Source organism: Tyto alba, unplaced genomic scaffold (genome assembly GCF_018691265.1).
Source record: "Tyto alba isolate M040663 unplaced genomic scaffold, T.alba_DEE_v4.0 Super-Scaffold_6, whole genome shotgun sequence".
NCBI lineage: Eukaryota > Metazoa > Chordata > Aves > Strigiformes > Tytonidae > Tyto > Tyto alba.
In genome coordinates, this window is record NW_024881327.1 from 53,452,638 (window position 1) to 53,479,990 (window position 27,353).

Sequence of the window (27,353 nt, forward strand, 5' to 3'; positions counted from 1 at the left end):
ATACAGTGATCCCAAATGTACTTCCTTCCATAGATTGTTTTTTCCTCCCCATCTGTGACATACAGCAGCTGCCTAACAGAAAACCATGCATAAACAGTTACGCAAAAAGTTAAGAATGCCACTTCCCACTTGAAATCCCCTTATGACTTTAAGGAGGAAGAAAGCAAGAACTCAAGCTGGAACTCACTGAACCTCCAGAGCCAACACACTTGCTCTTAAAAACACATACTGAAAATTTTCATTGCTCCTTTTCAAGTCTGCAAGAGAGCTGTAAAGGCAGTATCAGGTCCCACAATGAAACAGGAGAGGCTCTGCCTTTACAAAGTCATTGCTACATTGTGTCTACACATTTCCTCAAGGCCTCTCTGGATTCAAGAAATAAATTGGCATGGGTAATTAAATGACCAAACAACTCCTGAATTCACAGGCAAAGTTTCATTGACTAAATTCAGACATCAGGAAGGGGTACTGATACTCAGGCAGACCTCCACAAGGATGATCATTTATTTGCAATTTGTATTTAATGATTTTGACAGGTTCTCACAACAAGAATTACAGTACTAGTGATGAAATCAAGAAAAAAAAAAAAAAAAAGAGCATGAAGAAAGGTATCAGTGGAAAGCGCACAGAGCTCAGAGAGAAAGGCACACTTGAACTCACATAATAGATTTCTGAGCAAGTGTGTACAGTACTACATGTGACTGGACTTGAACAATGGTACTACTAACTCCTTGGGGTTTTTCCAGTTGTCAAAAGTCAGACAAAGAACATTCTGGCTGTAAAAATGGAGAATTGACAAGAGAAATAGGACATCTGCAATTCTGTGGCAGAGGTCCAAGAAAATTAAATAAAAAGCAGCTTCAAACAAGTACATAAATACAAAGCTGTCCTCTGAAGATGCTGTTAGAGTGTTTTTAATAAATAGGCAAATCAAATGACACAAGTTGCTCAGAGTGGGACAGCAAATCATTATTAAAAACTAGGAGCATCATCCAAAGTCTTGACTGTTGCCTTATTCAGCAAGCTATGACGACCCAAGAATATAACGTTGGTGAGATGTAGATGCATCTCGTGTTAAAAACAGTGACCCAAAAAATACAGTCACTTCTTAAATTCTCAGTTCATTTCAAGGCATTTGTCACTAACCAGCTTCTCTTGCAGATCTATACCTATCTAGTAGAGTTTAAAAAAAGTGTTTTCCATTATTGGTAGAGGAGGCTTTAGAAGATAAGGAAAAAAAAGTTCTAAGTCACAACAGGGAGGCCGAGGGGACACCAAACAATCACGGTTTATCCAGGACAGTGCTGTGTAGCTCATAACAGCCTCTCAGCAAGACTGTGGTATCTCCACCCCTGCACATTCAAAACTCAGTTTCATAAAAGCCTGAAAAACCTCATCCAACTTAGAAGCTCGCTTGAGCGGTAAGTCAGGACTAGATGATCTCAAAAGGTACTTTCCAACTCACATAATTCCATAATTCAATTTCTGCTTCAGAATGGAAATGGAAGACAATTAAAAACATAACTACTCACTTCGTATTTCATTGTAAAGAAGCCATCACCCCCAATTCCTTCCAGTGCAAAAGCCTGCACTATTGGCCACTTTTCAACAATGAACATATCAAATATCTGTAGATGACCTGTAAAAGAAATGTTTCACAGAAACATTCTCTCACAAATACCAGCAGTACAACTTTCTGTGAGATCTTAGAGTTGTTCTGAGATTCTAACAAAGGATCTCAATTATTCTGTCTTTGTTCAAGTTAAAATGTGTAATTGAAAAATGTTTTTTGTGAAGACAGTAGCTTTCCAAAACTCCTTTCTCTACACCCCAAATTTCGTCCCCTTTTTCCAGCTATTAGTCTAGTAAAGGATATTATGTCTCCTTGCAAATTTTGTTCCAAGACCTGTAGCAAAATTGTTGCCCATTCAAATTCGAGATAATAAACAGTGAGCTTTGCCTACTCCAATTTCTTCAAATATCTGGCCTCAAGTAAAATACTGTCAACGTCAGCCCCATGTTAATCAGATTTTTAAGTCAAGGGAGAGGAAGTCTATTCAGCCTGGTACTCATCGGGGAAGCTATAAGCCATCTGAAGTGAAATGTGATTACTACCCTTAAGCTACACACCTTCTTTAGATACTTCCTAACAAAACTGCCATCCTTCCCACGTGCCCTGACCATCAGTGATTCTCCAGGCAGTCAGAGCACGTTATTCTTTCCTCAAGGGTATCAGGAAAAAATAGAATAAAATAAAACAAAATAAAATAACCGAATTAGCTTGGTTTGAGCTTACATGGTTCAAAAATAGAAAGCAATTATTTTTTGGTTGCCTCTCACCTACTGTATTCTGGATCAAAACTCCCACATGTTCATGCTACACAGTGAAGTACATGCACTGCGTTGCTTTTGCAGTATTCACTGCTGGGGATACTGCAAAGTACACTTCACTGAACAATGTAAGATTACACTGTTCAGGCTGCATGGCTGGCTACAGATCGTAACAGGAAGTCCTGCAGTCCAGTTTTTTCAGCGCTAAAAAAGGAAACTTGCATAACGAAATGTTTATTCTTTCCTTGCATAAAGAAGTATTTATCTGGAGCTCCCATCTGAACAGAGAACTTCTGTAGCAGCGGAATACACTTCTCTGAATGCAAATTATTTCTTTGCCTCACGCTGTGAGCATTCACTCTTCAGATGAAGTCTAAGGGCTTACATTTTTCAGAAAGAAATCCAACTCTTAAGTAAGAAGAGGCTAAAAGAAATCTATCAACATATTAATCCTTATTTCTTACCAAAGGCAAGAAAATCTTCATTCCCTGAACTGCATGACTTCCATGCTGCAAAACATTTACACTGTAAGAATAAAACAAGCTAACCTACCTTGGCAGCTGTATGGAATACCAATGCGACTGCAATCTCGAACCATGTCTACAAAGCTGGAAATTTTGAATTCCTCTGCAACTTCTTCATCTTCATACTGAAACAAATCATTTAAAATAAAATTTGATTAGTCATGCCTAATTTGATTGTTAGTTTTGCACCGAAGAGAATATGTATTCTACTGTTTTCATTTCATAACAAATGTCATGTAAGCCACTAAAACACTGACAGCCTCCAAGAAGCTAAAGAACCTCTTTAGTCTCTATATTTTGGAAATTCCATCATGGCAGTGATATATTCAAGCCAATGGAAATCGGTTTTAACAACAACAACAAAAAAAAAAAAACCACCACCCCAACTTCACAGCAAGGTTTTTAGTAAGGTTATATGAAGGCATAATTATATATTTTGTTTTCAGCTTTCTGTGAAGTCTTTCAAGATCATCTACTAAATTCTGGACAATTTTTAAACAATAAAAGATATTTTGAGAATACGAACTGATGTACCACAAAAAACATGCCAGTGAGATAAAAAAAAAAAATATATTACCAGCTTAAAAACGCTTAACCAGTAAAGCTAACTGACCAGGTAGGCCTCAGGTCCCAGAACAAGCAATGAGAACCAACTGAGGTTGTATGTAAGAAAAGGAGGAGGAGGAAAGAAGAGGAGACACCACCGTGCAACGCTATCTTGCTGTTTCACACTAAGAGCAGAATGAAGTTGTCTGAAGACTTCAGCAGACTGAAGAGGCGGAGTGAAGAACAAACATCATACTTACAGCTCAGAAAAGCATAAAAATTAGACTGAAGAGACAAATCACAGAAAAAAGTCATTTTTATAACAGAAAAAAACCCTAAAAACGCTCTCTCAGTTTTTTATTCGAAAAGGTGCAGTTTAGCAGCAAGTCTGAAGCAAGAAGGCCTAGCCCCACTGGGTACTTCAAGAGTCACTTGCTTTCTGGAGCAAGATCAGAAGGCAGTGGTGTTTTGTCTATTTTTTTTTTTTTTTTTTTTTTTTTTTTTTAAATGTACAGTGCTCTGAAGTTAACATCAAGACAGATTACATGATTATGAACTTTTTCTATACAGGTCTTGTGAGCTTCAGGGTACACCCAACAAATTTATTTTAAAAACAAGCTCTTTTAAGACAAGCCTGAATTTAAGATGCAGCCCAAGTTCCTCCACGATGTGTTCTTTCTTCAATCCCAGGAAGCGAGATCAAAGTTTCAGTTTGAAGCCAAGCCCCAAACAACTGCCAGTTCTCAAGACTTAAAATGCCATTAAAATAAGAACAACTTTGTTTTCAGCAGGGTGCTAAAGGCTTGCTCACTATCTGTTACTGCCGGTATCAATACTGCCCGTTCCATAAAGTGTACAGTCATGACACCGAGAAAGTTTATACAGTATGCATCAAATTTCAGTACTTTATCTTATTTGGTCATTTCAAAAATGTGCATTCTCTAACAATACATTTTTTTTTTCCCAATAACTAACATATTCACTTATATTCCTATTGTCTAGTTAAAGGCAAGTAGGAAAAAAGAAAGGAAGGAGAGGCTATAGGCTTTGCCAGCCTCATCAAGAGCTGCACAGAGCCAGGTACAGCATTGCTTTATTTATTTCTAAAACTCTCGGGCTTTTTAGGTTTCATTTTTATAAAAGTAAGCAAAAGTTATTTCTGTCACTGAAAAAAAAAAAATTCTTAAAAGCCAGGCAATCCTCTTGTAAACAGGATGCACTTAAAAGCCTGATACAGCAATGTTTTTGTGTTTCTCTTTCAGAAGTAATCTAGGAAACTGGCAATTCTTATACATTAGAAATGTTGACTGGAAGTGTACTGCTCAGCTCATTCACATGAATCAGCAATGAAGTAAAATTTACTTTTTCAGCTTCAGAAATAAAACTTCATCATTCACTTCCAGAAATAGCAAGGCATATGGTTTACCTTCCTAGTTACACCATTATTTCAAGCCAGTACTGTGTGATTAAGTTTATTACTTACCACGATAAACCACACAAAAGCCCATAAGCAGTTGTTGCAGCTTACAGTTCAATAGCTGAGATTGCAGTTGTGCTAGCAACAGTGTGTTAAGAACCACTCCATTCTTAATTCCAAAATGCATGTGTTTTACAACTGTCTTCAATGTTATAATGCTTCAAGATCTGCCCTTTCAGCGGGGATTTTGGCAACAGAAACACCTTATAAAGCCAGGCTTTAGATTTTGCTTGCATGCTTTAACCTGTAGCTCAGCTGTTTACATCTTAACAAGAAGTAATTATCCCACTCTATGCAGCACTCGTGGGACTGGATCTAGACTGCATCCAGTTTTGGGACCCACATACAGGACAGATGTTGTCAAACCAAAGCAAGTTCTGTGGAGAGCCACCACAATGATCAGCGGGTTGGAGCACTTGTCCTACAAGGAGAGACTTGGGCGTGCTGAGCCTAGAGGAGGCAGTGGCTGGACTGCATAATTGGCTTCCAACACCCACAAGAAAACGTTATTGAAATGCTAAAGGCAGGCTCTTCACAGTGGTCTTCTGTTGCAGGATGCATGGAAAATGGCATAATTTAAAATAAGAGAGGTTCAGACTGGATAAAAGGAAATACTTTGTCACTATCAGGACAGTCAGGTAATGGAGCAGAGAGACAAGAGAAGTTCTGCACTCATCATCCCTGTATGCTTTCAACATCCAACTGCAAAAAAACTCGAGTAACCTGATCTGATCCCATCACTAACCCTGCCTTAAGCAGGATGTTGAACAAGATGGTCTCCAGAGGTCCCTTCTAACTGGAATTATTTCATAATTCTGTGACGAACTGATAAACGGTTGGCCAGCCACATAAAAACACAATCAATCTATCATAAGCCCCATCGCTTTCAAGCTGGAAACTCAAGGGAACAAAAGGCTTCTCCCCGTGAACTCCCCATTCATTCTTCCACCTGCTTCACCCATTGACACTGCAGGCTCCTAATGCACTCCCTTCAGATTTCAGTATCATTCTAATTTAGAAAAGGAACTACACAGAACTGAACAGGGGGGGAAGCTTCCCATGATGGCATTTAGGAAGAAGCATTTCCAGTCTCAACTGGAATAAAAAGGTTCTTATTCTACACCTAGACTAACAGTATTTTCACTTTTTGCTCCTCAAACAGTACTTCACGGTGACAAACATAGGTTTTCTAAGGATGCCGTGACTTTTAAAGGCAAAACAAAGCTCACACGGCCCAGTGAAAGTGAGCTTAATAGGTCTTGAAAGGAAGAGTTTAAATTAAAATACATTGATTTTAAATGGCTTACTAAGCCAATCTTTTCTAATATTCTACAACTACCAGCATTAAAATACCACTTTGGTAGCAAATAAGGCTACCATTGGAAATCTTGGGGTTGACTGTGGTACTTAATTCAGATTCTGCATTTCTCACAACCCACATATTTTTCCTCATTAAAAGATCATTGACTCATGTCAAAACAATAGTAATTAGTGGGAGAGGGGAGCAATTTGTCTTCATGCTCCAACAAATACGAAGTAATAAAAACATATTCTTCTTGCACACATTAGCAAAATGATTAATACCCATATATATATGCAGATCACAACCCTGCTGAGTAAAAAACAGAAAAAAGACTTCTGGAAGGAATGTTAAAAAAAGTTCCACTCCAAATATCAGTTCATTAGCAAGTTCATTAGCAATTTGCATCTGCATTCATTTTCCACTTACCTCATTTTCAGTTAGACAGTGAAAATGCAAGTTCCTCCAGTATGCCACATACGGCAAAAGATGATTATAATTCACAGGGTTACAGTACAGATGGACACTGTCAGGTTTTATTAATATGATTATATCTGCAACAAGCAGGAAAAATATTATTCCAGCATCAATACTCCAAACACACTAGAATTACGTAGACACACAAAAAAAAAAAAAAAACAAAAAAACAAAACACACATAAACCGAACAGAAAATACTTTTCCTATAATGTGAAAGAGGTGGGCCTGTGTAAACCTCATGAAGTTCAACAAGGCCAAGGGCAAGGTCCTGCCCCTGGGTCGGGGCAATCCCCAGCACAAACCCAGGCTGGGCCCTCAAGGAGTGGCTGGAGAGCAGCCCCGAGGAGAGGGACTGGGGGGGTTGGTGGCTGGAAAACTGCCCGTGAGGCAGCCCCGTGCGCTGGCAGCCCAGAACCCCCCCGTGCCCTGGGCTGCAGCCAGAGCAGGGGGGGCAGCAGGGCCAGGGGGGGGATTGTCCCCCTCTGCTCCGCTCTGGGGAGACCCCCCTGCAGTGCCGGGGCCAGCTCGGGGGCCCCCAACAGCAGAAGGACACGGAGCTGCTTGAGCGGGGCCAGAGGAGGCCACGGAGATGCTGGGGGGGCTGGAGCAGCTCCCCTGGGGGGCCGGGCTGAGAGAGTTGGGGGGGTTCAGCCTGGAGAAGAGAAGGCTCCGGGGAGCCCTTCGAGCGGCCTCCCAGGGCTTAAAGGGGGGACAGGAGAGGGGGGGAGGGACTCTGGGTCAGGGGGTGAGGATGGGACGAGGGGGGACGGTTTTAAACTGACAGAGGGGAGATTTAGAGGAGATATAAGGCAGAAATTGTTCCCTGTGCGGGGGGTGAGGTGCTGACCCAGGGTGCCCAGAGCAGCTGTGACTGCCCCCTCCCTGGAAGGGTTCAAGGCCAGGTTGGACGGGGCTGGGAGCACCCTGGGCTGGGGGAAGGGGGCCCTGCCCGGGGCAGGGGGGTGGGACTAGGTGACCTTTAAATGTCCTTTCCAGTCTAAACTATTCTATGATAAAGTACCTCATTAAAAGAAAATTCTTTAATTATTTGAACACACAGTCATTTCCCATTTCTTTCAAAAAGAAGCAGTTGGCAGCCATATACAGTTCCAAGTACCACAGTACTTCTTACTGTTCAGAACAATGGTGGGTTACTCAAAAGTCTTGCACAGAACTACGTCAGCCTGTCTTTTGAGAAGCCAAGAGTTTCAGTGATAAGTCCTTACAGAGCACTTAAAGCTGTAAACTATAGCTGCTCTTGCCTAATATTACATCAAAATGTTGCTCCAAGTAAAAACCACAGCACTACAGCCTATGGGGTAGATATTCAAAATTTCATGCAAATAAGGAAATAATAATCCATGATCATGGTGACTGGCCACCTTTCGAATATTATAAAAGTGAGTTAATATGTTAAAGTAAAAAAGAGCTCAAGTATTTTAGGACTCTGGAGGTGTGATCACACAATAATTGTTAACACATATACACACATAACAAGACAGCACTAGGACTTCTCATAACTGGCCCTATTTGTCTAAGTTTAGAACACTTGAGGGAATATATGGGGGGGGACACTTGTTTAAAACCAAGAGTTCTTCAGCAGCGTATTTAAGAACCGTTTTTCAGGTGTATATACAGAATTAGAGATTTACAACTTTTTTTTTTTTTTTTTTGAGCTATGCCCCTTCTTCTGGCTCACCCTCCCTCCAAAAAGACGGAAGAATGTGTAAAAATGTGGAGTACGTTACTCACCATCAAGAACTTCTTCAGGAAACCCAGTTCTTTCAAAGTCATTGTTATTCTGGTTATACAAGCCAAAAAGCAGATAGTTCGCCAGTTCCCTGCAACCTTCATTGTATCGACTATCTATTCCTGCAAAAGGAAAACCATATGCTGAAAAGTTTGTTTTCTTCCCTAATGAGGAAACTTTAAAGCAGAAGTATTAACTCAGCTCCCTCACACTGTCAGTGGGCACTTAAACCTTTTGAACATACTGGCAACACAGAGTAGGGAAAAAAGAGGTTTTTGCAAGTTCATTGCCACTTGCTGACATTCCACTCTTGACCTAAATCCACAGGCATTGCTTAAAAAAAATAAGTAAGTCTAGTTTTCTGCAGTGCTCTGCATCAACAGAAGTTCAATTGTGTATAGTAATTTAAATTTAAACATCTGTCTGCATGCAGTATTCATTCTAATTAGTATGTTCCTGATTGAAGCTTCCTAACAAACTAATCCTCTGACCTAAATCTCCTGCTTTAGAATACATGATTAAACATTATCATATCAGTATTATAGTGCAATCTCTGAGTCACCAGAAAGCCAGTGTGGACTTCTAACAAATCATGAAAAGATATTCTGGCAAAACATATGGTATACGAACAGCTTCCAAGGACAGCCTTTTCTGGTCCTTGGGAAAAGAAAACTAAAACAATTGAAGATCTGGAGCATGAAAAGATGAAAGGGAAATACAAGAAGAAAGGAAACAGGCCACAAGTTTAGGAATTATTTCATCCCTCTGGAAGACAGTCACAGCCATAATTCCTAATTCTACTGTAGTAAATCAAGATTTCTCCACAAGTAAAACTATGCATGAAGCAGCATCTTTGGCATCCACAGTTGATAGAGATCACCAGCCTTGACCGCTACAAAATTTTTCATAAACACTAACATCAAGTTTTCCTACCAAGTTATATTAGGATACAGTTGGGTGGCTGCCAACAAACCAAGATTTGTTACAACCGTCCAAAGGACAGATCAGTACACTGATAATGTAATACCACGGATTGGATGTCTGAGTTTCAGGACTTGCATTGGAAACCCATCTACTCAAAAGTCTCCTGAACTTACCAGGAACTGGAATAAACCCTTGGTTCTCCTAGTTATGTTCCCTTTTTCATGTTACGCTTCAGCTTTAAAGTGCCAACCAGATGCCGTGTTTGCATCCACCTACGGAATCCCACATCTTAATAAACTCCCTTGTTTTAGTAACTGGCCTTTGGACAGCTCACATACATTCCAAGGTATCAGATATTTGGTGTAAGGCTACAGAAGAGACAAATTCAATCACTTCAAATCGTGCTGAAGCTAGGAACCTCTGTAGTCCTGCTCCCCACTCACGGCTTCTTGGTCATCAGCACCAACACCACACTACAGCACTGCGTTCCCTGAAATGTGTTGGGAAAGGGGGAACCTGCAGCACACCTCCCCCAGCCTTCTCAGCTCTCAAAAACCTTTCCTGCCACAATCTTTGAATCCCTCTGCTATCTAGCTTCCACCACTGATCTCTATATGTGAATCCTTGGAGCATGCTCTTTTTAAAGCAAGGCACAATTCTATGTGTTTGGAGGCATCCCGTGGCAAAGGGAGTATCAACAGCCTTAGCAGTCATTCTGTAACTCAGGTCATGGCATCAGTAAGACTCAGCTAAAGCATGCTCAGACCCAATCACTCCTTCCCCCCTGCTGCAATGTTCTGTTTTTGCTGTGCTGTAATTCTCCGTATAATTAGACTGCCCTGAATCTGTGAACTCAGAAAGGGCGTGCAGAAGAGGGAGGAGAGGGAGAATGCATTATTTCTTTTTACTGTATTTACATTTCCAGCCCCATGAACGCAGGCTTACCAACGTAATCTAGAATACAATGGGACTTTACTATTGGTGCCAAAGCCCCCGTCTTTAGGTGGGATTTTAGTTACAACCAAGTGTGGAGACTCCATTCTTCCAGGAAGCAACCCTCCCATTGTTCTAGGGAACTCCATTTAAACATCATCAGTCTCCTTGAAATCAGCTATAGCCTTAAAAAGTTATCACCCACAACGTCTTGAAGCTAATCTCTTTTACTGATTACTTGCCTGACTCAGGCAACTTTTGAAGGCAATAAGGTGAGCAATAATCTGGCACAAAGCAGGAGGTAGGGTAGCCCCTTTCAGTGGCAGCAAGCTGTTAGATCAGTTGTTCTGCAAGCAGCATTACTTATGTTTCACGAGCAAACATCACCTATCATATCAAAAGGTAATCTAATAAGGCAACCTCAACCACAGGCCAAACAGCGTGGACAAAAGCAGCCACCACATTTATACTTTTTCCGACATTGCCAGGGTTTCCAAAGCCTAAACAGCCAAGGGGGTGTGCTCAGGGATAGGCTAACAGAGTAACCCATAGTGAAGCAGAAAAAGCAACAGATGATTGTCTGGAAGCTCAGAGAGAATGAGATTCTGTCCTCATTAAAAGAAAAAGTTAAGATGTCACTATCACGTGAAGAGTCTGAGTTTTTTTTCTGGGCACACCAGCTCTTTTCCGGGCTTGAAGAAGAGAAGATCTTCAAAACTAAACACCAAACCCCTGCTTTTTCAGTTAATAACAGGAGAGGAAGTGAAGACAAAGATGTTAACAAGGGAGGCAGTTGATAATCTTAACTCTTATAATAGAGGACATGGGTGAATTTATTGCTTGCAGAGCACTGACAGGCTAGCAGGGAAGAAATGAGCTTACCATAAAAGAATTAATTGAAGAATAATTGTTTTGGGGGGGTTTTGGTTTTAGCATGCAGTACAGACAGGAGCTTTCACACTGAGGCTTTAATACTATTCTACAGAAACATATGGAGTTAAATGAACCGATATAGTTGGCGGAAAATAAACAGGAAATGAAACAATGACAAAGATAAGATACCTCCAGAAAGCATATTATGAGTCCTCAACAGAACAATGGGGAAAGCTATTAATTAGGAACCCCCCCACGCCTGTCTCCAGCTGAGCTGGGAGTTTAGTAACTCCCAGCCAGTTCCCAACTCATCACAAGGTTGTAGTTAGACAATGTCTCAGTCTAACAGCTCACTGCTGCTCGAAGAGCCATTCCTGCTCCTTCTCCTGCAGCCAGTGCTCATCTGACCTCTGAGCAAGCTGATTCAATTTGCTAAATTGGCAGAAAACAAGTCTGGCCAAATAAAAGAGGGGGGGAAAAAGAAAAAATAAAGTGTCTGCTCAGTAAGGTGAAGCGGGTGCAAGATATCAAACTAGAACTGATGTAAAATGCATGTGGGAAGAAAAGAGAGGAAAGGGAAGAGGAGCAGTCTAGAGGCAGGCCAAGACTCCCCTCTTGCACAGCAAAAAATACTCAGCTCAGCCATCTGTGTGCTACTTCACAGTTGCTAAGCTCACATAAACACAGCCTACAGGTAAAAAAAAAAGTCCTGCTTTTTGTCCCAGCCATACACTTCAGACACATCCTTGGGTATCAAAACAAATAGCTGTATCATAACACATTCAACAGCCACGTGAGCTCCAGGGACCCCAGGGAGGCAGCAGGAGGGTGAGGCTGGAGAGAATGGCCAGATCACCTTTAGACATTTGCCCCAAACCAACATGCAGTTGTGGAACTGCTGTCAGAAGTGGCACAATAATCATTAAAATAGTCTCTATTTGGAAAGGGAATGGCATGAACTATCAGTGCAATGTACTAAATGCTGGTAAAGTTTCTCCAACGTCCTAAGAGCAAGAGCTTTGTGTAGGATGGATATAATGGAGAAAAAAAATGGAAGTCTACCAAAATAGTAATATATGAACAGAACCAATATAAACTAAACTTAAAAGATTTACTGGTACAGCCTCTAAAGTATTCCTGTCCTCTTCAGGGAGGGTAAAAAATAAGTATCAAGGTCTTTCAAAACTTTGCTTAGCTATGCTGAACTGTGAAACAGTTTGATCTACAATCAGAACAGCCACAACCACACTCAGATTTATAGACATACCCTATGGAAACTAAATACATATCCTCAGAAATCAGATCAACCTAATTGTGAGCTGAAAATCTCTGTTGAAAAGGTAAGATGCAAGAAACACCACTGTTAAAAAAAAACAGTTCAGAGAATATTTTAAGTATTTTGATATACTCTTTTCTTAGCTGCTTTAACACCAACACACTTCAGATGAGACATCCCAGCTTTAAGATGTCTGACATGCCAACCTCCAAATTGCTTTTTCCCCCGTCAGTTGCGATGCCTTTTCTCCCTGGCAAAGAATGCAGGAACGCTACCATTCAACTGCTTCAAAGTAAAATTACAGAATTCTTATAAAAAAAAATCAGCTGTAACTACTATTTAAATAATTGTATCAATAATTGGTCATCTCTCTTTGGACTCTCAAAATGGTTTTAATGTCAGTATAAATATTAATCTACTTGAAGAGAGGTTTATATTGTTTATATTTCTATTGTACATCAATATTTATATATAAATATATAAAGTTTATATTGTTTTTATCTCACAGCCCAGTATGTAAAATTAAAGTCAGGGTGAGAGAAATGCATTAACTCTAGGTCATTAAAGACAGCCAAGTGAAATATAGCACGCACTGACTATAAGAAAAACAGAGTTATGAGTATCTGCTTTCCAGAGAAGTCAACAGGACTCAAAATGTAAGACTACATAATTTTTGTCATCTGAAGCTTGTATTTGAAGACAGACTTAACACATTTATAACGGAGTGACATGACTGCTTAATCAGAATTTATGTGAAAAATTCTGCAAGCTACATTACACAGGTCAGATGAGACAAGAACGGTTCCACTGTGGGTGCTGAAAGAGATTAGTGTAAAGCACTAGTCTAATGAAACACACTTCCTGTATTTCTGTAACAGAAATGCTTACTTATTAAGAGGTATGGTCTTATGCATGGACTTAAATTCTCCACATTACACTGCGGATTACACAAAGAAGTTCCTTTTGCCTGTAATGCCTTCCCTAAAGCTGTACAATGCTTTGAGTGACTATTCTTTGCTTGGGACTTACTGCAGCTTCAGAGTTAACAATAGTCAAGAAATACTACAGTCAGTGGCAAGACAGCACAATGACGTATTTTGTGAAATTAGTCTAGCATCAAAGACAAAAAACAACTATTTTATCCTGTATGATTAAGTTTCACCAAAGGTTGACACAGTGACCTTACAGACCTTCTAGCTGTAAAGTTGCTACTTAGCCAAAGACTTCTTAAACTCTTACCGTAGAGAATGGGGGATAGGAAGAGTCATGTTATACAGTTAGCACTCACCAAGAGAGAACTAGGTTATACACATTTACAACTTTTTTGTGGTTGGGAACATTATCTTCAAGTTTTCTTGATACATCATTAAAAAAACCCAAACCACCACCAAAAAAAACACCACACACCAAACCCCTAAAGAACCAGGCTGTTGTATCATTTCTTAATGCAAGCCTGTTACCACACATAGCTTCTTTAGGGCAACGTTAGATTTCTCCATCCTTAAGTGTAAGCCATTATTCAAACAATTACTCCTCAGTCCTTTTCTCTAAGGAATTTCAAGCATCATTCCTGAGATTTTCCTTTAATACCTTGATACAGATTATGTATAAGAAACAAGAGTCAATCTTACACACAGAAATGATGTTTAGGCAGTACAAAAACTTTCCTACAGAGTACTTGCACATGCGGCTTTATCTTGTACCACCCTTTTCTCCCTACCTCCGAAGAAATAAAGCACTGAAATGACATGCTGTTTATATGCCACCATTTAAGTCGTAACTGCTTCCCGGGTTTCTCATGTGACTCTTTAAATGCATTTTGAATTACTTCTCCTGAGGCAAGACCTCCCTTCCCCTAAGTTCACATTTTATTAATTCTGTCAGATTTCTGATTATTCCCTCCCCCTCTGCATCTCTTATAAGCCAAGCCTGCTCTCAGCCACCACCCCTCCATCGCTCCGAACATCATGATCCTTCTGATCTTCTCCACTTCCTTAACCCCAGCACCTCCTAATTCCTTCCACTTTCCCACCTCCACTGGGAAACCAGCTGTAACACTTGTGCCTTCAGCCTTGAGCTTTTATGCCAAGCACCATCTAGAAAGCAAACACTGCCTAGGCAGCTGAATTCTTACTCCAAATAAATGTGGATTAAATTGTCTCCACCTTTCCTTCAATTTGGATGTTAACAAAGATTCTCTCTTTCCTCAAGCCGCTGAATTTTCATAAGGCTTGCAAGAACGTTGATATTACTACCTTTGTAGCAAGTTTGCCTGAAATTAATAAATAGGCTTAAGAAATATTTAGGGAGAAAAGAGTGTGACAATCAGAACACTGTCCTTCAAATGAGAAAAAGGGCTGGGGCTTGCAACAGGAAGGAGATGACCTTCATCTTTCTGAAACTCATTGCATCTTTATCAGTACAGTGAGAACAAAATGGGGGGGAAACAAAAGTAAAACTAACCTAAAATGCAAAGGATTCCATCAGGTTGAGATTTGCTGCTCTGCGTCAGGATTCTCTGAATGTTTCGAAGGCGGCTGCAGCTGCAAAAGAAAGAGAATTTGTCCTTAAGGTCAGTGTTTTGAAGTACTCAAATTTGGTAGGCCAAAGAGTTGACATGGCTTTTTCTTTATTATAGAAACTAAGTGGACACACTTCAATTTGGGTATCTTTCGTATGAAATACATTGAGACCTCATATCAAACCATACCCAGATTATTTTTGTCCACTAAAAGATGAAGTACATAGCCTTGAGAGAAGACTAGAACCTGTAACTATCCCTTCTGAGTGCCCTGGTCATCTCTAACATCTAGCAAAAGCTTCTGCTCAAGTTTCCTCTCACCAAGCCAGCAACAGTCCTTTCTCTACCACAGAAGTAGAGAGCAAAGCAACACGGGGCAGGCAATGCCCAAGGAAAAAGCTGACAAGGGAGGGTCTGCAGTGGCTCCTACATCTCAAGAGGCATTTGTAAAAGAGAGTTTCAGCACCTCTGGCACTATCGGACCCAGTGCAACTACATAATACAGACACATCCCAGGTCTCTTACAAAATCCAAGTAAAAAGTGTGATATTCGTGTTGGGGAGAAGGGGGTAAGGCACAGAGAAATCTGCCTCCACTCACAAACCCACAGGGTCTCATCCATGTCCTCAGTTAATAAAGCACCAGTGTCACGCTACCTGTGGTGTCCCGGTGATGCTTTTGCTCACCACTATCACAAAGACTCAAATGGGTCACGCCGTCATTATTACAAGCACATACATAAGCAGAAATGCAGAACCGAGGGAACTTTCAGACAGAAAAGGCAGTTTTAGAGAGCATTCTCAGACAGACAGCTCCTAACCAGGGGATTTTCTCTTATTATTTAAGCTTCAGGTTACAGTTCTTCCTTGCATCTGGCATTACCCTCTAAAATTTTATTTAGTTCATCGTGGAAATGTATGGAGCCAAAATTCTAATTTAACATAACAAAAGCTGAAATCCTGAAGAGTGTCACTTTTTAAGAAAGTTTTTTTTCCTGCAAGACAAATTAACAAACTCAACTTCTACTAGTGGGTTTCCAGTCAGACAGTAAACCACTGCTCAAAACAACTCTACATGAATAATACTTAATGCAATTGTAAGAGCAGGAACTTTTTCCCCTCTCTATTCAAAGAAATAGCTAGATCACTTTCATAAGGTATATGTTGCGTCTCTCATAACTTCTGTATTAAAACCACGACATTTTTTCTAAAATGAACAGTTAGGGAAAATTCTAAGCCTAATCTTCAATAATCAATCTACAGTAAAAACAAACAAAACAATACCAAGTCTTGCCAAGATTTTCATTATCAAAATGAATTGTTATATATAAAGTTTAATTTAGTTGTCCAAGATGCATCTTTAAACCAGGCAAAAAAACACAATCAGCTACAAAAGCCAGAAAGCAACATAAATTGTGCATCTAGGCAACATTTTGTGAGTTTGTTTTAGTATAGATAGAGGGCAAGAAATTTCACTGCTGCTATTGGTGAGTGTGTTTTCTTGTTTATATGACTGTGAGCTGTTCAGCTCTAGGAAACAAATGTCTCTTACAGAAAAACAAACAGAGCTAAATTTATGCTCAGCTCAAACAAACAAGAAAGTAAGGTCAAGTATTCCTATTTTCATAGTTCATTTACTTTCACAGCATCTCAAACCAAGTAAAAAGCAAATAGATCCTTTAAGCAATACTACAATCATCATGTTCTACTTTCTCTGAAAGACAAGAGGAACACTAAAGGTTTACAATATAGCTAATCTAAGTGCAATTCCAACACCCACAGTAAAGGACAGACAACAGCTGAAGATACTTTCATAGGAAATACAAAATCAGTGCAAACCACTCCAGTTTTGTTTTGGTTTCCCCCATTTTTAGGTTGCCTATTCGAGTTCTGAATCTCTCAACTCTTCTTGTCTGAAACTTCTAAATTCATTCCGTACGCTGTACTGTATCACAATCAATCCACTGTATGTATGAACAGATATTTTGGCCCAGTCTTAGATACAGAAATTAAAGCCACTGATGACAGCAGAAAGACACCTCATCAGGCACTGTCAGATGTTGTTGCTAATGTAGGTGATGCTATGAAGCCCATGAAAGAAACACTGAACTTTATGCTGCACATTTTAGCAACTTCTAACTCTTAGTTCTTTAAAACTTAACCTAAAACTGAATCTCACAGCTATCCAAACCCAAGGTTTTGAATCTTATTCTGAGAGATTTTTGTCCCAGCATTAAACAGGAGCCCCGAGCAGCCAGGTGAGAGATGATCCACTATGGCAAGCTATACAGTGCTCACATTTTCACACTTCCCAAGTCACAAGATCAAGAGTAGAAAAAATTGTACCCACAGCAAAGAGTCTAGCAAAATAATTTGACTTATTTGTTAGGATGCAAACAAGCCTACAGTTACTGAAGGGCAAGCTGCAGGCAAGTAGAATCGCTAGAGCCTCCATACACCACAAGAAAATGGAAGGAACTTTATGTACAAAGTCTGCATGAGAAGAAAAGTGCTTCTCAACCTATCTGCAAAGGACTGCTTAAGAGAAACCTGTGCTTCCCGAGACTATCTGAAGGGCAGATCAGAAGGACTTTGAGATTGCCTGCCCAAGGACTTCTGCAGTGACACAACGAGCAGCTTCCAGACTGACTTTTATTAAAACATTTACTGTATCAGAGGATGCATCTTCCTGATTCTGCTCAGAGTGAGAAAAGAAACTGTCACCAGAAAAAATATTAATAATGCTTCCAATCTAAAGACACAAGAAGTAGAATTTCAGTCAACTCCTCTCGGAAACAAGACAAAAAGAATCCTTCCAATACTTGTGTTCAATGTTTACTCTCAGGGCAAGTTTAAGTAATTCTCCAGTCAAAGACAGGTTTTTCTGGATTGTAAAATATTTTTAAAACCTCTTATGCATTATAAACATAGCAGGAATAATTACCTTGATTTTGCTATAATTTCTCCCCCCCCATACAGATCACTTTTTAAAAGGAATGGTTGGATCTTAATTTGACAAACAACAAGTACGAAAACTCTTTGTCAGTAACTCGTGGGGATACTCCCATTTACTAAAAAATATTATTATATGATACAAGGTAAGTTATTCCTAAAATCTTTACATTTTAATTTCACACTAACAGCTTCAACAAAAGGGAGGCCTCATCAAATGTTTATCCTTTAAAGGTAGTGTTATGAGCCTGTGCAACGAGACCAGAGCAAAGCAAAAGACACGTTTTTACCTTCACAAGCTCTGTGAAAGTATTTTCTGATCTGTCCAAGTAAATTGTGGTGGGGGGAAAAGGGGAAGAGAAATTGGGGGAGGAAAGTACTTGCATGTTTGTTCTGGGTTGGGTATTTCTTTCTCTCCTTAAATTTTGATTTAAGGTTGGGATTTCTACTCTCCTAGAATTACTTTCACTATCTTTCACAGAAATTACAACTTTGGTGCACCCCTTAAAAATCTATAAAATTCTCTGATTAAGCTGCCAAAAAACTTATGCCCAGTAAAGTGGAATGTCAGTGCTACATTTCCTTCAGGACATAAATGGAATAAGCGTAGGGCAAATTATATGTTCATTATTTTGTAATCAGACATGTGACCATAAAGATGTTTATTTCAATCTTGATATTAAACAGCCTTCAGCAGAGTATTTTTCCTTACCTCATTTAAAGAAGTGGTTCTATGAAAGAAATCTTTTAAAAAGCTTCCTCACTGAAACATTTTCAGCGTCATTTCAAGTGTGTATAAATCATTACATTCAAAGGCTGACATTAAAAACAGAAGACTTCTGTGTCTGAAGAAAGACATTATTCAGAAATAGTGAAGAGAATAATTAGAATTCTTACTACATGCTTTTAAACAATACAGGCTAAACTGTGTATAAAGTCAGAGAAAAAAAATGGCATTTTCTTGCATTTCACATTTAACAGTCATCTGACAAAAACAAAGAAACTGTCCTGGGAACAAAAATCCATGACTTTTCCCGCCTCCAAAGCAAGCGCCCTATTAAGGGTACTGACTTTTTACTCCTTTTCGTTTTACCACAGTAACACAATTTCAAACAGAAACAATGAAGAACAACCTCCGCACAATGGCGTAACCATCTGGGCTTCAGGATGCTTTCCTGGAAGATGTGGCTCCGGATCCACCCACGTACATAACCACAACTAAATTTTACAGTAGCTTGCTGCTGAAAAATCAGCATTAGGTGTGTTTGAAAATACAATTATATGAAGCCTTTCTAAGGAAGCCCCCAATTCCTGGACTTCAATGACTTGGGCAAGATGTGAACCGCAAGCTACTTATCCTACCATATCAAAGGAGACAACCACAGACAACCAGGCTGCTTTAGAAGTGGGTAAGAACTTGAAGTAGGTGAAGGGAGAATTTTTCCAGTGTGCACTTTTGAACAGATGATGTGATTTCTACATCGTTTTAAGCCAGTCTAAGAGCCCAGGGTGCTGCAACGGCCGGTCTCACCCTTCCCACTGCCTTTGTATCTGCACTAACAATCTTGAAGCCATGTGTCAAGTCAATCAGCTTACAGATCCAAACAAACCTTAGCCCAGGAATTAAAAAAATAACACTTTCAAACAGCAGCAAGCTGATCCGACTGCTGATGAAGGCGGGTCAGAAGGCAAAGCCACATTTTGGGGTGGCATCTGGCAAAAAAGCCTGCTTGGGCCAATTAAGAAACTATGCATTGAGGTACTTTATATTCTGCTAACCTTGGACCAGATCCAAAAAAAAAAGGGAAGATAATTGACAATCATTAACTTCAAAGAATTAGTGCTCATCTGTTCACGTCGTCATACTAATTATGCAAAGTACCTTGCTTTACAACAGTCTAGCCTGTCACAACTTAGTAACAGACACAGCGCTGCAAGCCACGTATGTTGGCAAATAAAGAGAATACTGACAAGTGGGCCTTTCTCAAGCAGAAAGAGCAAGTTTTTTAAATAATGCCACACAGTATTTTAATTTTAGTTATGCTTCCACAATGCATTCCTTCCTTCCGCATCCCTTGCTGCTAGCTGAATTTATTCTGAGCGCAAGCTTCCTTTTCTTGACCTTGTAATCCAGTGGTACTAATGCAGCACCGATATTAGCATTGATCCCTGATTGATTCCTAACTGATTCCCACAGGCTGGCTTACCATACGGCTGGGACGGCCGCTGCTGTGATAAATGTGCAATTCAGCTGACAAAAGATGCGATTTCACTGGTGGTGAGTATGTTTTACTTCATATTGGCAGATGTTACGCTCCTCCCCCACAAAGACTAGGCAGTCTCAAAAACCCACACGTGGTAAAGCTTTGATAGATAGCAGCGAACAAGGGGAAAAAAATCTGAGACACCCCTGGCAAGCTTGTGCAAATCCTCACATTAACAAGGTTCATCGTCAGGGAATGGCCTGAATAGATTCATGCTGTCTACCTAAAACAGACACTGGCTTTAGTATTAAGTACTTGATTTAAAATAAATAAATAAAATGGAAAGAGAAATCCCTTCATTTTCTTCCACATCTCACGTCTTGTTAGCTTGCTGCTACTACCATCTGTTTCCACTCTACCCCCAAAAACTCAAGTTTCTTTTTCACTGGCCTTTCATTGACCTCACAATTTCTACCAGAAGCATTATTATTGTCTGCTTATATCGGAGTACGGGATTTCCCTGGATTTCCCACAGTCTGACATTATCACCTTCTTAACATATTTGTGAAAACAAAATCCAGAAGTCAGGCTGAGTTAAAGAGTCTCAAAATTTCACTAATTTAAAAAAGTTTTTGAAATTTACTATGTTGAACAATAACATGATTTCTGAGTTTGTTGATTGGTTGGTTGGTTGGTTTTTTGTTTAGCTCACCAAAATAACTGTTTTACTGCCTGGCACTCACAAAAGACAATGGCATTCACCCACCTTAACACACATGAGAATTTTCCAGCTATTTTCAGAATTTCTCTACAATGAACACAGGGAACTGGACTGTAAATAGGACACCTAGTACTTGTGAAAACACTTAGCGTGTTTAGCAACAGTAAGTAGCAAATACTGAAACTAGACATAAAGGAAGAAATTTCAACTCTGTGTGCATTTTACAGGACCAAATCCCTTGCTTCTTGACTTTAAATAGGCAGTAATATTCAATTCTGCAATTCAGAGACCTCAAAGCACAAAGGAACAAGCACGAATCTCTCCTTACTAAACATTTTGGCCTATCTGATGCCATTTTCAAATGACAAGCTTGTTCAAGATCTCTGGCACTTCAGCACATCCAGACAGTAGTGCTATTTATTAAAAAATGCACATCGGTATTCATACTGGTATTTTCTACGAGCACGCTGGATAGTGCAGCTCTCCTGCATACTTGTTTATTGTAAGCAGCTCACAGATTGGACCTCAACATCAGCTCAGGGGCTGGAAATACAGTGAAGTTCTTCCACGGGTGCAACCGAATGGCAGGTTGCCCATCACCTACACACACGCACTGCACCCTTGACGCATTCTGTGTTTAACAGGCTGAATTACCAACAGCAGGTCTATATCTTCACTTCCTTCAACTGCATCATGTTATTGCGGATGCCAATTATTCCTCCTCAAAAAAAACATTATCATCTGAGAAAAACGACGATATTTGAAGAACTTGGAAAGACTAGCAGCTCCAGTGTAATTATTCTGCCATCAGTCTCTGATCAGAAAGACAAGGCGTCTGGCACTTTGGCAGAAATCAGAAGCTAAGGTGCAGTGCACCTTAAGCCTAAATTGATTTTCAGAGCCCATTACTGGGCCACAACCAGTGCAGCCACAGAGCAGACGCTTCGCCATCAGCTCAAGCTGAATGATCACACAGGGGTAACTTCAGCTGAGGCTCCACAGGCAGCCGAGCTAACGCAACAGCTCTGCTCCTCTCCTCAGCAGCTTTTCTTTCCCAAGCACTTCTCTACCTTCCTATTCCTATCAACCATACAGCCCCACATTCCTCTAAATGGCTGCTGCAGCCCAGCACTCAACAGACCCTAAGCCATCTTACTTCCCTAACATGGTAGAAACCCATTCATAGGCAAGGAATGCATTTGTTTGGGGGGTTTGTTTGGGGTTTTTTTTTCTGTTTTGTTTTGGTTTTCTTTGGGTTTTTTTTTTGTTTGTTTTGTTTGGTTTTGTTGTTTGTTTAGTTGGGTTTTTTCCCTCCTGTATTTCAGGAAGTTAAATCAGCTCTCTCTTTGCACAGCTAAAATGCAGTTCATTCCTTAACAAAATTTCGGTGAAATAGTGCTATTACAAAATCCTCAACCTCGGCATAATTACATAAGGAATACATGAATCCAAACTGTTAATCTTTCAACACAGACACATCCCCTGCTAAAAAACAGTTGGGAAACCACAACAACTCTTTCTTCCCTGCACCACCATGCTCCCAAACACCCCACCGACTGCTCCTCTGAAACTGTAGGAAAAAAGCCATATACTTAACCACTACATGATTAAAACCAGAGTGGTTTAGAGGATGCTATTAGGCACACGGGAAGAGACAGCATAAAAATTAACCCAAGTACTCATTTTGCATTTCCCTACATAGACACACAGCAAGAAGTAATCTGTATTATGTTATAAACATGGGTTATTAATAACAAGGACCTGCCTACTCTATTTTACATAAAGCTAATGCAAAATTGGGTGGGTCCAGAGCCCTACCAAATAGAACAAATTTACACTGATTTTAGATGGTGATATTTAACAAAAGAATTTAATGCAAACTTTGTACAGAAATGCATGTATTTTTAAGGAAAACACTCATTCACCACTAAACACAGACACATGAAACATGACATCACTTTCTAAAATGGCATACCCTTTTTTGGACAATACTCATCTCTTAGTGGATTTTTTTCTTATTTACAAACCCATTCTTTACTTTTGTTGTTCCAACGTCGAGGGTCGCCGTGGTAAATGCCAGCTCCCAACACACCATACGGCAGACCAAAACTCTGAAGTATGTGGAAGAACTCCAAGAATTATCTCTGGCCGTTTCTCTATTCTTTATATAGTCTTAAGAATTTTTCCATTCCTGTTTGGGACTTGGGGGTGGGGGGAGGAGGGTAACGGATTGTTTTGTTTTAAGTTATTTTTATTAACTGCCTGGTATCTGGTGACTGCTTGGGAAATTTATTGCAAACACTGGCCTCCCTGCCTCCATCTGGCCTGAAAAAAAAAAAAAACTGAAGAAGAACAAATGTTGAGGAGGAAAAAAATTAACGGATGACACGCCTCGTACAAACACGCCAAATTACAGATGCTGTCTGGATCTCCCAGTGGAGCTCAAAAGCTTGCAGATGTTCACAGAGAGTCTGAATGTTCTCATGACAACTCTAAAACAGGATCTCAGATTACAAAAATCACTCATAGAGAGAGAGGCTTCAGTGGAAACCATTTTCTCTTTCAGCTTTTTTTTTGCCATCTTGGTATTTTGTTACTGATCATGGGTTTTTAGATACCTTCCAGCTATAAACAAATACTAAGCTCCTTCTAAAGAAGTAAGAGTTTTTTTTCTCTGGATGAATTAATATCTGAAAAGGTCACTTTTCCTTCCCTCTTAACATCAATTCAATTTCTAAGGGCAGGCAGAAAGGGAACAAAACCATCACAGAACAGCCATGTTCATGTATTTCAAGCAAACAGAACCTCTATTTCTCTCTCACGGTGCAGAATTTCTCATTTCACAGGCATATTGTCTGAAAAGTAAAAATTGTTTTATTCCCTTTTTGTACAAAATATAAATTTTTTTTGAAGCAGTTGAAAATCTACAGCAAACACAGCCCCACTTTAACACCCAGGTAGCTTGGCCAGCTGTTTGCCTGCAGTTTATGTGCAATTCTGCAATTTAGGTGTAATGTCCCAGTTACTCTATTATTTGACTTCACACCGGTGAATTCGTCCATGTACTGAGCTATAACTACTGAAAGCAGCAAGCACTTCAGTTCCTGGGTTGTTCTTTGTGATATTACAGAGTAATGGAATTGTTTGAAAGGTTGGAAAAGACCTTTAAGATCATCAGGTCCAACCGTTAACCTAACGCTGCCAAGGTCACCACTAAGCTGTGTCCCTCAGCACATCTACATGCTTTTTAAATACCTCCAGGGATGGTGACTCCACTTCCCTGAACAGCCTATTCCAGTGCTTGACAACCCTGTAGGTGAATAAATTTTTCCTAATATCCAAACTAAGCCTCCCCTGGAGCAACTCAAACCTATTTCCCCTATTCAGACACTTCAGATAATACACAGTAGCCTTATACACATGGGTGCAGCCTAAGTCTTTAAAAGGAAATAGAGCTCTAGCAACCTAACGATACCTGAGCTGACACCTGAGCTCCCACAGAGCCAACATTATCATCTAACATGTCCCCGTGCCCCATCTCTTGTCAAGCTCTATCACCCCTATTTCTGAAGCTCAGAGAACGTTACTGCCTTCATACTCTCAAGCACGTCTCCACAAGCCACCCAGCAGGTGCCCACACAAACACACAACGTCCTTTCCCTCCACAATCCCTCAACCCCTCCCAAATCTCTGCTATCCCTACCTTAATTCAGCTTTCCTACCTTTCACAAGCCCTTTTTTCCCTACTTCCAAGGTAGCCCCACATCCATCCCCTCCCAAACCAGATCCAGGCTTAGCTCCCCACAGTCCCCAAGCCCCCCTCCTCTCCAGACCAGCCCCTCCCCAAAGTCCCCAAACCTCTCTTTTTGTTCCCCTGCCCCCAAGTCCAGTACAGCCTCCCACACACCCTCCTCCAGGGGGATTCAGGATTCAATCCCTAAACCCACCAGGCCAAGTCAGGCCCCTGCCTGCCATCCTGTCAAGGCCACCAACGCTTCTCTCCCAGTAGCCACCTACAAAATTAGCCTGCCCCTCCATGACACCCTGTCCCATCTCCCCATAACCCCGGCCCCTCCAACGCTGCTCCTATTGCTCCAGCCCCTTGTAATCACCCCAACCTCCTTAACAGCTCCAAATCCCCCTGCAACACCCCCCAAAGCCCCTTAACACCCCCCCTCCACACCACAAAACCACTCCTTAACATCTACAACCCCTCCGGCCTGGCCTACCTCAGCACTTCCAAAGACCTTAACTCCCACCCCATCTCCTTCCCACCAGCCCACCCCAACGCCCTTAGCATCCTACTTTCCTCCCAACCACCACCTTTAACGGCCCCCAGTTTCTCCCCCACCAAACCCCTCAACATCCCCCAGACCCCTCCCCATCAGCTCCCCCAAAAAACCTCTGTCACCCCCCCCCCCCGCCTCGCTGCCCCCCACCTCCCTTAACACCCCAGCCCCTTCAACGCCCCCAACCTCCTTCATACCCCCCGTTCCCTCAGTGCGTGTCCCTCCACACCCAGCCCGGCCCCACCCCACCAACTCCCTCAGCGCAGTCCCTCCCTGTCAGATCCTCAGCGCTCCCCCCGCCCCCAAATCCTCATCCTCATCGCCCTTCCCCGCCGTCCCCGGTTACCTGACGAAGGCCTGGGCGGCCCGGGGGCGGCGCGGCGACGGGCGCGGGGGCGGCAGGAGGAGCGCGGAGCGGCCGCACAGCGCCATAGCGACAGCGATGCGGCGACGGGAGGAAGAGGAGGAGGAGGAGGAGGAGGAGGGAGGCGGCAGCACTGCGGCCGTGGAGCCCCGCCCCGACCGCACCACTGCTCAATCCGCCTCAGGGAAGCGGGGGGGGGCGGGGAGGGGGGGAAATCCGCGGCAAAGCCGCACGTCTGCCCGCGCTCTCCGCCTTCCCAACCGCGCAGGTTTCAGCCCGGTTTTATTTCTCGTTTCACACTGAGCGGGGCTCGGGAGGCGTCTACCGCAGACAGCGGCTGAGCGCGAATAGAGCGGGGCGGGTGGAGGGAGATGGATGGGTCCCCCCTCGGCGAGGCATGGGCTCGCCCAACTCCTGCCCCCGCGCACACACCCCCGGCGCAGCGCTACTTCCACCCGTCGTCCCCCCCCCCACTCATGGGCGCGTCCAACACCCCCCACGGCCCCCCCCGCACCTTCACCCGCCGTGGCGTGGGCTCGTCCGACCCCCCCGGAGCCCCGCGGGGTGCTGACACGGACCCCAGAACCTCGCGGGGCCGTGACACGGACCCCAGAACCCCACGAGGAGGTGACACGGACCCCATGGACCCCAGAACCCCATGGGGCGGTGTCACACAGACCCCCCCCAGAGCCCTGCAGGGCGGTGACACAGTGCCCACGAGTGTACCCCCTCACCACTCCCCACAGCACACAGACATGCCCCGGCCCCCCTTCCCCCCCCCCCCCCCCCCAGCACCTCACCCCCGTGTAAAACCCTCCCAAATCACCATTCCCCACACTGCTGTGCCCCAAAACCACGGCAGCCCCTTTCAGGCACCCCTCTGGGGTGAGCCCCACTCTTGTTACACACACCCCCCCCCAAATAACCCCCCTTTCCAACCAGCACCCCACCTGCACATGGCCCCAGTTTGTGCTGGTTGTGTCCTGCTACCAGCACAACCGCCCTCACGGACACCTTTTATTCACTTTACACCACAAATTCGGGGTGCAAGGAGAACAGAGCCCCTGCCCCCCGCTGCAAACAAAGCCGAGCTCCATCTCCCTCCACCCTGCCCAGCTCGGAGGTCCCAGCCTGGGCTCTGGACTTCAATCCCCCCACATCCCCAGTCTTTCCCATTTTACTATTCTTGCATCTTTCTGCCATTCCCCTTGGGCCTGTGTGTTGCATCATTGCAAAAAAAAAAAAAAATAAAAAAATAAAAAAAAAAATAAAAATGAGCCAGCGCACCCAGCTTCCAGCACCATGATGCTGGAGCAGGAATTTTAGGCCCAGCACACAGACACCTCCAAGTATCTATCGTGAAAGGACTGAGGTCAGCATGATGCAGAGGAGGATTTGGAGCCGGGGTTTAATGAACAGTGCAGGGCTTGAAACCTATTAATCACGCATCCTCCAGCTGCAGGGAACAAATCCTCCTCCTCCTCCATCCTCCTGCCTCGTCATCATAACCCCCGGGGGGAAGGAAAGCTGCCCCATGGCATGACAAGTGGTTGAGTAAGCATTAAGGAAAACCAAATCTGCTGTCTCCACTCTCATCCCCCCCATGTGGTGCTTCGCCCTTTCCCCCCCCGAGAAAGCCCAACGTTAATCTGCTGAGCTCTCTGCACTCGTTGCCATCCCCGTTAATCACCCTGGCTCCTCATCCTCGGTGGAGAGCGAGATAAGACAGCTCGTCTGCATCGTATTTTAATTATGCCAGTATTTGCTAAGCATAAAGCCCTAAATCTGCAGCCGTTGGGCGCCATGGGGACAAGGGCTGCTAAGAGCAAAACTCCTTTTTTGCTTTGCAAGGGACCCCGATGCAAACGGGGGGCACACGGGGAGCGACCG

At 42.3% G+C, this 27,353-nt stretch overlaps 1 protein-coding gene across 1 annotated transcript in view; it reads right to left on the reverse strand.

Moving 5' to 3' along the window:
- The window catches only part of DNAAF9 (dynein axonemal assembly factor 9), a 78,399-nt gene extending 52,788 nt beyond the window's left edge, over window positions 1–25,611 (reverse strand). Inside the window, exons 1-6 of the mRNA XM_042807763.1 lie at window positions 25,446–25,611; window positions 14,877–14,956; window positions 8,410–8,529; window positions 6,608–6,732; window positions 2,884–2,980; window positions 1,533–1,639 (exon numbers count right to left, since the gene is read on the reverse strand). Coding sequence (XP_042663697.1) covers window positions 1,533–1,639; window positions 2,884–2,980; window positions 6,608–6,732; window positions 8,410–8,529; window positions 14,877–14,956; window positions 25,446–25,531 — 615 coding nt within the window. The 5' untranslated portion in view covers window positions 25,532–25,611. The remainder of the gene's footprint in view (window positions 1–1,532; window positions 1,640–2,883; window positions 2,981–6,607; window positions 6,733–8,409; window positions 8,530–14,876; window positions 14,957–25,445) is intronic.
- Window positions 25,612–27,353: the final 1,742 nt, after the last annotated feature.